Below are 12,915 nucleotides of genomic sequence, written 5' to 3' on the forward strand. Positions count from 1 at the left end.
CCTCACCTCAGCCCCCTCACCTCAGCTCCAACCTCAGCCCCCTACCTCAGCTCCCTTCACCTCAGCCCCCTCACCTCAGCCCCCTCAACTCAGCCCCCTCACCTCAGCTCCCCCCACGTCAGCCCCCTCACCTCAGCCCCCTCACCTCAGCTCCCACCTCAGCCCCCCACCTCAGCTCCCCACACGTCAGCCCCCTCACCTCAGCCCCCTCACCTCAGCTCCCACCTCAGCCCCCTACCTCAGCTCCCTTCACCTCAGCCCCCCCCAACGTCAGCCCCCTCACCTCAGCCCCCTCACCTCAGCTCCCACCTCAGCCCCCCACCTCAGCTCCCCCCACGTCAGCCCCCTCACCTCAGCCTCCTCACCTCAGCCCCCTACCTCAGCCCCCCACGTCAGCCCCCTCACCTCAGCCCCCTCACCTCAGCTCCCACCTCAGCCCCCTACCTCAGCTCCCTTCACCTCAGCCCCCCCAACGTCAGCCCCCTCACCTCAGCCCCCTCACCTCAGCTCCCACCTCAGCCCCCCACCTCAGCTCCCCCCACGTCAGCCCCCTCACCTCAGCCCCCTCAACTCAGCCCCCTACCTCAGCTCCCCTCATGTCAGCCCCCCCACCTCAGCCCCCTACCTCAGCTCCCTTCACCTCAGCCCCCCCAACGTCAGCCCCCTCACCTCAGCCCCCTCACCTCAGCTCCCACCTCAGCCCCCCACCTCAGCTCCCCCCACGTCAGCCCCCTCACCTCAGCCCCCTCACCTCAGCTCCAACCTCAGCCCCCTACCTCAGCTCCCTTCACCTCAGCCCCCTCACCTCAGCCCCCTCAACTCAGCCCCCTCACCTCAGCTCCCCCCACGTCAGCCCCCTCACCTCAGCCCCCTCACCTCAGCTCCCACCTCAGCCCCCCACCTCAGCTCCCCCCACGTCAGCCCCCTCACCTCAGCCCCCTCACCTCAGCTCCCACCTCAGCCCCCTACCTCAGCTCCCTTCACCTCAGCCCCCCCAACGTCAGCCCCCTCACCTCAGCCCCCTCACCTCAGCTCCCACCTCAGCCCCCCACCTCAGCTCCCCCCACGTCAGCCCCCTCACCTCAGCCTCCTCACCTCAGCCCCCTACCTCAGCCCCCCACGTCAGCCCCCTCACCTCAGCCCCCTCACCTCAGCTCCCACCTCAGCCCCCTACCTCAGCTCCCTTCACCTCAGCCCCCCCAACGTCAGCCCCCTCACCTCAGCCCCCTCACCTCAGCTCCCACCTCAGCCCCCCACCTCAGCTCCCCCCACGTCAGCCCCCTCACCTCAGCCCCCTCACCTCAGCCCCCTACCTCAGCCCCCCACGTCAGCCCCCTCACCTCAGCCCCCCCACCTCAGCTCCCACCTCAGCCCCCTACCTCAGCTCCCTTCACCTCAGCCCCCCCAACGTCAGCCCCCTCACCTCAGCCCCCTACCTCAGCTCCCCTCATGTCAGCCCCCTCACCTCAGCCCCCTCACCTCAGCTCCCACTTCTTCCCCAGCTCCCTGCCACTGTTCACCCTCACGGGGTAGCATCTTTGGAGGCCCATCCTTTCCCAGGCCTGACTTGACAGTTCTGGAGGGAAGTTTGGAAGCTTCTTTTAAGGACTTCCTTGAAATTACCCAACAGTTTGTTCTCAAGCCCAGAACAGTGGGTCGAATTCCTGGCCTATTCAAATGCTCCCAAGGTTTCCCACTCCCTCAGAATAAATCCCACATCCTGATGTAAATACTTGTTTTATTTTCTCCTTAGCATTCCTACCATTTCACTATATAAAAATTTTGAGTTACTCTGTCTCTCCCTGCTAGAATGATTTCTCCATGAAATTGGGGATTTACTGCTATTATCTCCAGAAACTAGAACTATTCCTGAGGTGACTTAGCTTTAAGCCTTTTGGGGGATCCTACATTGTACCAAGTGTTTGAAATACATTGTTTCATTTAAGCTTCATAGTAACTCTGTCAGGCAGTTGGTGCTATCTACATTTTTAAAATAAAATTTATTTATTTGTTTTAATTGGAGGTTAATTACCTTACAGTATTGTGATGGTTTTTGTCATACATCAGCGTGAATCGGCCATAGGTATATATGTGTCCCCTCCATCCTGGCCCTCTTTGTTTTTAAGAAGAAGAAATAAAGTTTGCTGACAAAGAATTGAGTAGGCTTAGATATGGAAGATTAGGAAAAGGGATTTAAAAACACATTTGCAGGTGGTTCTTATGTAGCGTGGTTCTAAACTGCTGTAGTCTGTAGCTTTTCATAAGTTAAGGCAGAATTGAAGAGAGGGAGAAGTTTCAGATGTTACTTTAAAAAAACAAACAGGTATAACTCTTTTTTTAACTTGATTTATTTAGTCTTGGCTGTGCTGAGTCTTCACTGCTGTGTGCAGGCTTTCTCTTAATTGCAGCGAGCAGGGCTCCTCTAGTTGCAGAGCTCGGGCTTATTGCAGTGGCTTCTCTTGTCGCAGAGCATGGGCTCTAGGCGCCAGGGCTTCAGGAGTTACAGCTCGCGGGCTCAGCAGTTTCAGATCGCAGGCTCTAGAGCGTGGGCTCAGTAGTTGTGATGCACGGGCTTAGCTGCCTCTCGGCATTTGGAATCTTCCCGGATCAGAGACCGAATCCATGTCCCCTGCATTGGTAGGCGGATTGTTAACCACTGGACCACTAGGGAAGTCCCAGACATTGCTTTTAAAGAGCTTTGCTAGGAGACAAGGAGGGCTTCCCAGGCGGGTAGAGAACCCGCCTGCCAGTGCAGGAGACATAAGAGACGAGGGTTCGATCCCTGGGCCAGGAAGGTCCCCTGGAGGAGGGAATGGCAGCCCTCTCCAGTGTTCTTGCCTGGAGAATCCGTGGACGGAAGAGCCCGAAGGGTTACACAGTCCATGGGGTCGCAAAAAGTCAGACACAACTGAGTGACTGACACTTTCACTTTCTTTCAAGAGACAAGAAAACATTAATAGAACCTCCTGCAGTAGTTTGGTTATAGCAAAAAAAGGTAAAAGGATGGATTTTGATGCTCAGGTTTACTAAAGAACATCAGTTCAGTTCAGTTCAGTCGCTCAGTCATGTCCGACTCTTTGAATCCCCATGAACCACAGCACACCAGGCCTCCCTGTCCATCACCAACTCCCCGGAGTCCACCCAAACCCATGTCCATTGAGTCGGTGATGCCATCCAACCATCTCATCCTCTGTCGTCCCCTTCTCCTCCTGCCCTCAATCTTTCCTAGCACCAGGGTCTTTTCAAATGAGACAGCTCTTCGCATCAGGTGGCCAAAGTATTGGAGTTTCAGCTTCTGCATCAGTCCTTCCAGTGAACACCCAGGACTGACCTCCTTTAAGAGGAAAAACACGTACTTCGTTAGGTGACTTTTGGTCTTGTTTTCAGCAATTCCATTGCTTTAATTAGATTATTTTTAGCAAGTCTTCATTTTTGGAGTGGTTTGTTATGCAGCAACTGATAAATAGCCGTTCCCTTTAGTTGGATTAGGTGTGTTGTTGATAGATGTGTTGAGTCTAATTGTCATTTAAAATCACTTCAGAAAGTATGATTCTGGATGGAAAGGGAGTTATTGCTTATGCAGAGAGGCAAAGACAGAGTGCAGGGTTCCCTTTTGTGCCGGGAAAGCAAATGTTCGTCTTTGAAGACATGGCCACAGTTCCATGTTTCACATTTTCTTGCAAAGGGACAACCAAGTGCTTTATGTTCACACAGAGAGGAAACTGCTCTGTTTTATAAGATTAAGCAAAAGGACTGCCTAGCACAGGCTGAGCAGTGCCTCTGTAGGCGAGAGAAATCGCCAGATGCCTCAGAAGAAATGAAAGCAATTACCAGCCGGGAGGGATACGCTGCATAGTATTGCTTCGTGGTCTGTGTCGTGATTTATTTGGCAGTTTTTTTTCTTAGTGTCACACAATATCATGGCATCATAAAATCAGTGGAGTTTTCAGTTTGACAAAATAGAGCCTCATTTGTGTAGAGATCTCCCCCAGTAGACCACCGGCCCCACGCAGGGACCTTGGCTTTTTCGGCACAGGGCAGAGAAGCTGGGTGTCTGACTGAGCGGTCACAGCGGACCCAGCAGCCAGAATGTCAATGGAGGAGTCACAACCTTCACACCCTTTTCTCCTTAGGTGACTTTTTAAGAGACCAAGACCATCTAGTAAACGATTTCCATGAAACTCTAAGAAGGCAAATCAAAATATCACTTCTTAAATGTTTAATGTTCACTATTGTGCTTTTATGGCTAGAATATAGTTTTCAGCTCACTTCACGTCCTGCTTTGATCCATGCATAATCATGTTCAAAGTACTTTTACCCCTGTTACATGAGTTGGAATGTAATTCACCACGTTAAATGTTTCCCTGAGGCTCAGCACCATGGTATCCTTGCTGTTACAATACCTTGTTAGTTGTGTCTGGTGTATTTGCCAGTGCATCCTTGGTTGACAGTGCATCACCTAATTCTAATATTGTTTCTGTGGGATGGTTTCCAGGGATACAGAGTAACAAGAATTAGCAACTACTAGCATCATATGTTTATTGATCTTCATTAAAGAGTTGTAAACCAGGGAGAAACTGATGGTGTTTCCCCCTCTTGCGGCTTGGGAAAATATGGTTTCTGAATGGTAGTTTTAAAAATGCCTTCTGTCCCCTGCTGTGTCAGTGGCTGTCTCCTTTGGATGACCTTAGACTGGTCACTTCTTCCTTCTGCAACTGGAACTGCAATGTCTCCCTGTGAAACTGAACTAACAATCTCTAAGTGTTCTTCCAGCTTTAACAGACTGATATTCAAACCTTAGCTCTTTGCCTGGAAAAGTTTGCAAGAAACTATATAGCTGATGTCATAACAACCTCTGCCTTTATCATTTCTCAAGTTCGAGTGAAGCTCCTGAGAAATGGACAGGGGGCCCAAGGCCAGCAGGAGGGATGGAACCACAACTGCTGCCTCCTTTGGGAAGTCCTCTCTGTCCCCTCCCTCTCTGCCCCCTTGGCATTTTGTTCTGCCCTCCATCGTGGCAGTCCCACCCAGTGTTGTGAATGCGGGTTCACGTCTGTATCTCGCTAATTAGACTCTGAATGGCCAAGGGCACAGACTGTGTCCTGGGCGCTTAGGAGATATGAGTGAGCGAGAAGCAATCATCCTTTTAAAAAGTCAATGGAAGAAGTCTGGGGAGTTCCTCTGATAAATCACGGTGCCATCCTAATTAACCGTTAGGAAATACTCTCAATTTTTTAAAGCTAGTGTGTCTAGTGATGTCCCAGGAGCCAACACCACAAGGTGTTTCCTTCCTTCTTCTTTTCAAAAATTTGAATGACATTAAACAAAGTGGGGGCTTCCCTTGTAGCTCAGTTGGTAAAGAATCTGCCTGTAATGCAGGAGACCTGGGTTCAATTCCTGAGTCAGGAAGATCCCCTGGAGAAGGAAATGGCAACCCACTCCGGTATTCTTGCCTGGTGAATCCCATGGACAGAGGAGCCAGGCAGGCTACAGTCCATGGGGTCGCAAGAGCCGGATATGACTTAGCAACTAAACCACAAACAAAGTGGAAGATTGCCTATAAAAATAGAAGTTTCTGGATTTTCTAAAAAATACCGAAGGCTCTGTCCGGTTTGGGCCTACATTTCAGCAGGGCCCCTGCTGGCCTGGTTACAATTTGTGCAAATTAGAAAAAGGTGCCCCTTCCCCCAGGCAGGTCAAGCCGTGCATGCGGGCGTGTGGTATGGTGAGGGGAGTGTGGGCTGACCACTGCCCCCCTAATCCCCCCGTGGCCTGGTGCCCTTGTACTGCCCCAACGTGCTCCCTAGCCTTAATCTGTTCTGCCTCAACCACCCGGAGCCAAGTGGCTGCTGCCTTGTTTAAAAAGGCACATGCTCTCCATGTCTCACTACTGTAGACTGCAGAGAGCACTAGAGTGTGTGTGATTGAAGCTCATGAAAACCGTGACTTATGTGATTTCATGCAATTTTATAAATTAGGTTCCACATGAGTCTCAGTCAGCCAGTCTTCGGGGAACCATATAACTGAGTAAAGACATTTATCTAAACTTAACTCTCACTGTCTGGAGTGAGGCACTGTATATAATATATTTGAGTGATGACTTGTGAAATCATAATCAGGGTCAAAGGTTTTCAAGGGTAGTAAAACAAAAACATTTATCTTACCTCTCCTGTAGAGTATTTAAAGCTCTACATTTGAGAGTCCCAGATCCTCTAATGATGAATGATGTATCTTTAGTTAGTACTTACCTACTTACCACCATGAATGCTGTTTACCTTGTGTATTTAGTCAGGTTTCTCTCTGACATCATTGCCAGGTTCTAACAGTCTTTACAGGGCTCTAAGATCAAGTGAATTCATGAAAGAAAAGGTGTTCCATTCTTCACACCCATGCTAATTGCATTCTTAGTTTAGGTATGGTATCTAAGTTCAGTTTTGAGAACAGTTGACAATAAGGAGAAAATCTGGGGGTGTGTAGCTGCCTATGTGGTCAAAATTCAATGTCTTGGGCAGTAGGAGGAGGGCTTGGTAGAGTAGTCAGATCCGGGTTTTAATCCAACCATTGCCGCTTACTTACTGGATTGTCTTGAAAGTTATAACATCTCTGGACCTTGATTTTACCCATCTCTAAAATGGGCGTAAATGTTCCTAACCCACAGAACCATTTGAAAAAAGTCAATGAGAAAACTTATCTAAAAAAGGTTCTCAACAAATAGTAGTTATTTTTCTTCTCCTCTTTAAATCCATCTCCTTTTCCCCAACTTCAATAGTAATGTCAAAGTGTATTCAGCTTTTCTTTCTCTTCTTGGAGCTGAGGCATACCCTGTCCCTCGGTGATATGAGGGACATAACACATAGACTTACATTCAGACTAAGGTATATACTATCATATACTATATTATATTCATATACTGTATTCAGTATATTCATATACTATATTCAGACTATCATATACTAAGGTATAAAGTACCAGATAGCAAAGAATTGTTTGTGGGTTTGATGTATGTAAGAAGTTGAACAAGATACACTCGGGTAAAGGACTCTGGTTCTTCTCTAGAAGGGTTAGCAGTTTGAGGACCAGTGGAAAACTCCATTAAATAAAGCATGATGTCAGCTAGTGATAAAGAACCCACCTGCTGATGCAGGAGACAGAAGAGATGCAGATTTGATCCCTGGCTCAGGAAGATCCCCTGGATGAGACATGGCAACCCACTCCAGTATTCTTGCCTGGAGAAGCCCATGGACAGAGGAGACTGGGGGGCTATAGACCGCAGGGTTGCAAAGAGTTGGATACGACTAAAGCGACTTAGCGCAGCACACGCTGTCGGCATAGTGCAGGGTAAGTGTATGCTGCTGATGAGATGGAAAGCTGATCTCAGAGCCTGTCCTGGGGCCAGGAAGCACAAAGGGGACGAGAGGCTGCGTGCCAGGAGAAGAGGGGAAGAGCACAGGAAAAGTTGCTGAGGGTTCAGGAAATCCAGGGGGCATCTGTCTTCAGTGATTTCTGGCTTTGAGACCAGTGTTGTTCGGCTTGAACCCGCGGTGCAGACTAGGACAGAAGACTGAGCAGCCCATCAGGGAGTCAGAATTTGGGAACATTTGCTGGTGGCCGTTGCCCAAAGCCCAGCCAACGGGGCCTGATAATGTATTCACTTCTCATTGTTTTTCACTTATAAAATTTGTTTTCATCTTATAAAAACGTGCAGATATGGAAGGACTCAAAAACAAAAGTAAACATCATCCCAAATCTTACATCAACCATACATATAAACTCTTAACTTTTTCAGTGTTTTTATTTTATTTACTATTAATTCATTTTACTTATGTGCCCATCCATTTTTCTTGACTCCTAAGTGTAACATACAAGGTCGTTGGGGCTTGGTTTATATTTATTGTTTTGTTTTATAAAACTCAGGACCTGATTACTATGCCCTTATTTTGTAACTTGACATGTTTTCATGTGCCAATGTCTCATAGACTTTTCCCATGTTGTTAAATATTTTACATAATTTTAAATAGTAGCATAACCTATTACTTGGTTGTGCCTAAACTCTATCACCTATTTTGGGGCATTTATGAATAGTACCTACTTCATAAGGTGCTGTGAGGATTGACTTTTTCTTTATGGGAGGAGGAGCTCTAAAATAATGAAAATTTATTTTCTCACAGTTCCATAAGTCAGAAGTCTGAAATCAAGGTATTGGCAGGGCCATGTTCCCTCTGAAGGTGATAGGGCATTTTCTATTCCTTGTCTCTTTCATCTACTGGTGGCTTCAAGCATTCCTTGGGTGGAATACTACTCAGTCATAAAAAAGATGAAATTGTGCCATTTGTGACAACACATATGGACCTTGAGTGTATTTTGCTAAAATAAGTTAGATGTAGAAAGATAAATGATGTATGATTTCATCAAAATATAAATTAAATAATAAATAAATAGTATAATAAAATTAATGAACAAACCAAAGCAAACAAAAGCAACTAAGTAGATACCGAGAACAAATTAGTAGTTACCAGAGAGGGGAGGGGCTGGGGTTGATTTTGTTTTAGAGCAATTAGAACATTGCCTGACACACAGTAAGCATTATACATATGTTTGCCACAATTTATAGTTGAAAAATTTTCAATATTAAAAATGGTAGGAGTAATAGCCTTATTAATACATTTTCTTACATCTATGTTTATCATTCCTGTAGAGGGTTTTAGATTTAAATGCCAAACTATCTCCATAAAGTTGTACCTGTTTAAATTGTGTCAGATCTATATGAACTTCCTATTTCTTCAAACCCTTGCCAATTCTGAATATTATATATATATTTGTCTTCACATTTCCATTCTTTGGAATTGCCTTTCTTTGGGATTGGAATGAAAACTGACATTTTCCAGTCCTGTAGCCATTGCTGGGTTTTCCAAATTTGTTGGCATATTGAGTGCAACACTTTCACAGCATCATCTTTTAGGATTTGAAATAGATCAACTGGAATTCCATCACCTCCACTAGCTTTGTTGTAGTGATGCTTCCCAAGAGCCACTTGACTCCACATTCCAGGATGTCTGGTTCTAGGTGAGAGATCACACCATCGTGGTTATCTGATCACACCATTCTTTGAGCCAAAGAATGCTCTAACTATCACACAATTGCACTCATTTCACACACTAGCAAAGTAATGCTCAAAATTCTCCAAGCCAGGCATCAACAGTATGTGAACCATGAACTTCCAGATGTTCAAGCTGTATTTAGAAGAGGCAGAGGAACCAGAGATCAAATTGCCAACATCCGTTGGATCATAGAAAAAGCAAGAGAGTTCCAGAAAAACATCTAATTCTGCTTTATTGATTATACCAAAGCCTTTGACTGAGTGGATCACAACAAACTGTGGAAAATTCTTAAAGAGATGGGAATAGCAGGCCACCTGACCTGCCTCCTGAGAAACCTGTATGCAGGTCAGGAAGCAACAATTAGAACATGACATGGAACAACAGACTGATTCCAAATAAAGAAAGGAGTACATCAAGGCTGTATATTGTCACCCTGCTTATTTAACTACATGCAGAGTACATCATGTGAAATGCTGGACTGGATGAAGCACAAGCTGGAATCAAGATTGCCGGGAGAAATATCAATAACCTCAGATATGCAGATGACACCACCTTTACGGCAGAAAGTGAAGAACTAAAGAGCCTCTTGATGAAAGTGAAAGAGGAGAGTGAAAAAGTTGGCTTAAAACTCAACATTCAGAAAACTAAGATCATGGCATCTGGGCCCATCACTTCATGGCAAATAGATGGGGAAACAATGGAAACAGTGAGAGACTTTATTTTCTTGGGCTCCAAAATCACTGTAGATGGTGACTGCAGCCATGAAATCAAAAGATGCTTACTCTTTGGAAGAAAAGTTATGACCAACCTAGATAGCATATTAAAAAGCAGAGACATTACTTTGCCAACAAAGGTCCATCTAGTCAAAGCTATGGTTTTTCCAGTTGCCATGTATGGATGTGAGATTTGGACTGTAAAGAAAGTTGTTGCTGCTGCTGCTAAGTCGCTTCAGTCGTGTCCGACTCTGTGCAACCCCATAGCAGCCCACCAAGCTCCCCCATCCCTGGGATTCTCCAGGCAAGAACACTGGAGTGGGTTGCCATTTCCTTCTCCACAAAGAAAGTTGAGTGCCAAAGAATTGATACTTTTGAACTGTGGTGTTGGAAAAGACTCTTGAGAGTCCGTTGGACTTCAAGGAGATCCAACCAGTCCATCCTAAAGGAAATCAGTCCTGAATATTCACGGGAAGAACTGATGCTGGAGCTGAAATTCTAATACTTTGGTCACCTGATGTGAAGAACTGACTCTTTTGAAAAGACCCTGATGCTGGGAAAGATTGAAGGTGGGAGAAGAAGGGGATGACAGAGGATGAGATGGTTGGATGGCATCACCGACTCAAAGGACATGAGTTTGAGCAAGCTCAGGGAGTTGGTGATGGACAGGGAAGCCTAGTGTGCTGCAGTCCATGGGGTCACAAAGAGTTGGACACAACTGAGCGACTGAACTGAACTGATGGGTCTTCGCCAAGTTGAGAGGAAAACAGATTCTTTGATTACTAGTGAGGTTCAACCTGTATTTGTCATTTGGAATTCCTTTTTGTTAACTGCTGATATATAGCATTTCTTCATTTTCCTATTAGAGGTATTTATATTTTTACTATTGCTTTACATAAATAAGATTAACTCTTTGCCACATATGATGCAATTTTGCCTTGGTTTGCCATTTTCTTCTTAGTTTTATTCTTGGTAGCTTTAATATTTTTATGTAATTACATATTCATTTGTATGTTATTTGTCTTTGTATCTTATAAAGGTATTTCCTATTGATCAGATAAGAATACTCACTCTTACTTTCTTCTGATTCTTTTATGGTTTTTACTTTCAAATCTTTAACCTATCTGTGTTTATTTGATTGGGTGGTGTGGGGAAAGAGAGAATTTTCTTTTCTTTTCCAAGTGCCACCAGTTGTACCCAAACCATTGTACCCACACCCAGTTAATTTTAAATGCAACCTTTATAACCTGCTAAATCCTATATATGCCCACTCGGTTCTGTTTTTATAGCCTTTCATACACGAGTATATTTTTGTTAGGCTAATTCATTTCTGTTAAGTTTGCTAATTTTACAACTTATATTGTTTTAAGGCAATACAGGACATTGAAAAAGAATGGGCCAAACCCACGGAGGTGCAGAGGCAGAAATTAGAGGCTCTCCAGAAAGAAGACAACCAAACAGAGGTGAATGAAATGTTGCACCAAGAGAAATCTCTTGAAAGGGAGTTAGAGAAACATATTGGAATTGAGCTGTTTCTGTAATTTATAAACCCATCAAACACTAAAAATGGGGCTCTTTTTAAAAATGAGAATACCTTCATTGATTTTTCTTTTTATAAAATTAATAAAGTCTTATTGTTTAAAGATTCTAAAAAATACAATATAGTGTGCGTCCTTTGCCAAGTTAATTAATATAGACCCTTAACATTATTTTTAATGATGCAGAGTATTCCATTTTATGATTATGTTATCACTTAGCTAACCAATTTCCTATTATTGGAAGTCAGGTTGTTTCCAGGATTTGCTTCTATAAATCATTGTGGCAGTGAGCACCCTGAGGCCCAGGACTGAGTTTATCTAATTTATATAATACATACTCTGTTCCTAACACCTGGTATGGTTCCTGGCTGAAGGTCTCTGAACACAGCAGCCAACATCGTCTGTCTTGAATACATGTTCTATTATTCTTTACATTATTTCTTAATATTCATTTTTAAAACTTCCATAAAGATGGACATACCAATGAACATACCCCCAAGAAGTATATGAGTCTGAAAAGTCATATTTTAACAGAAGAAATGGTCTTTGCTTCATTGTATTATCTTTTTGTAAAATCCTTTATACTTTACCAGTGCTCATCACCAAAGCACTGATTTTGAAGAAAATGCAAATAAAATTTAGATGACTCATTTATACTTAGGTTGATATAGAAAGCCATCCTTCAAAGTCACCGTATTTTGAGAATTTTATTGATGAGTTGCAAAAAAAAAAAAGAGGGAAAAAGCATATATGCCATGATTTAGTATTTTCCCCCTTGGTATACTGAGAGTTTGGAGAAGGAAATGGCAACCCACTCCAGTGTTCTTGCCTGGAGAATCCCACGGACAAAGGAGCCTGGTGGGCTGCCGTCTATGGGGTCGCACAGAGTCGGACACGTCTGAAGCGACTTAGCAGCAGCAGCAGCATACTGAGAAATCTTCCCAGGTGGCTCAGATGGTAAAGAATCTTCCCTGGGTTGGGAAGATCCCCTCGAGAAAGGAATGGAAACCCACCCCAGTATTCTTGTCTGGAGATTCCCATGGACAGAGAAGCCTGGAGGGCTACAGTCCATAGGGTCGCAAAGAGTCTGACACGTCTGAGCGACTAACTTTCCCACTTTCCCATTGGTATTCCATTACAGCTTTGTTTCAGAAATTTTGGAGTTCAATTTCTCTGCGTGTATGCAAATTTTTATACTTACAGCTTTTATTTTGATGAATATTATGTTGCTATTGCTTTGGACACAGTTACCAATTCTAAGGACATTTCTGGTCTATAAACTTCTTAGTTAGTAAGACTGTTGTTTTTAACCATGCTGCTATGCTCTAACAAAATTTCTGTTTTTGCCATAAAACAAAGTTTATTTTCTATGGTTGAATGTTTTATATCATTTTACCATACTATTTTAATAGTGATCTTTAAAAACTCTCATTTTGAGTGCATGAATTTAGTCCTCTAAATTTTCTTTGCATTTTGTTTGAAGTCAATGCTTTAGTAGTTGGCTAAATATAAAGAATAAAAAAGGTAACACAATGAAGGAGAGGCCATTTCTCTTGTTAAAATATG

General features: G+C 44.3%; 1 protein-coding gene across 1 annotated transcript in view; it reads left to right on the forward strand.

Annotated features, from left to right (window-relative positions):
• SNX31 (sorting nexin 31) overlaps positions 1–12,915 on the forward strand; it is a 76,870-nt gene that overhangs the window by 40,017 nt on the left and 23,938 nt on the right. The window contains exon 7 of the mRNA XM_070477320.1: positions 11,182–11,274. Within this exon, the coding sequence (XP_070333421.1) occupies positions 11,182–11,274 (93 nt within the window). The remainder of the gene's footprint in view (positions 1–11,181; positions 11,275–12,915) is intronic.

The sequence above is a fragment of the Odocoileus virginianus genome, chromosome 15 (genome assembly GCF_023699985.2).
Source record: "Odocoileus virginianus isolate 20LAN1187 ecotype Illinois chromosome 15, Ovbor_1.2, whole genome shotgun sequence".
NCBI lineage: Eukaryota > Metazoa > Chordata > Mammalia > Artiodactyla > Cervidae > Odocoileus > Odocoileus virginianus.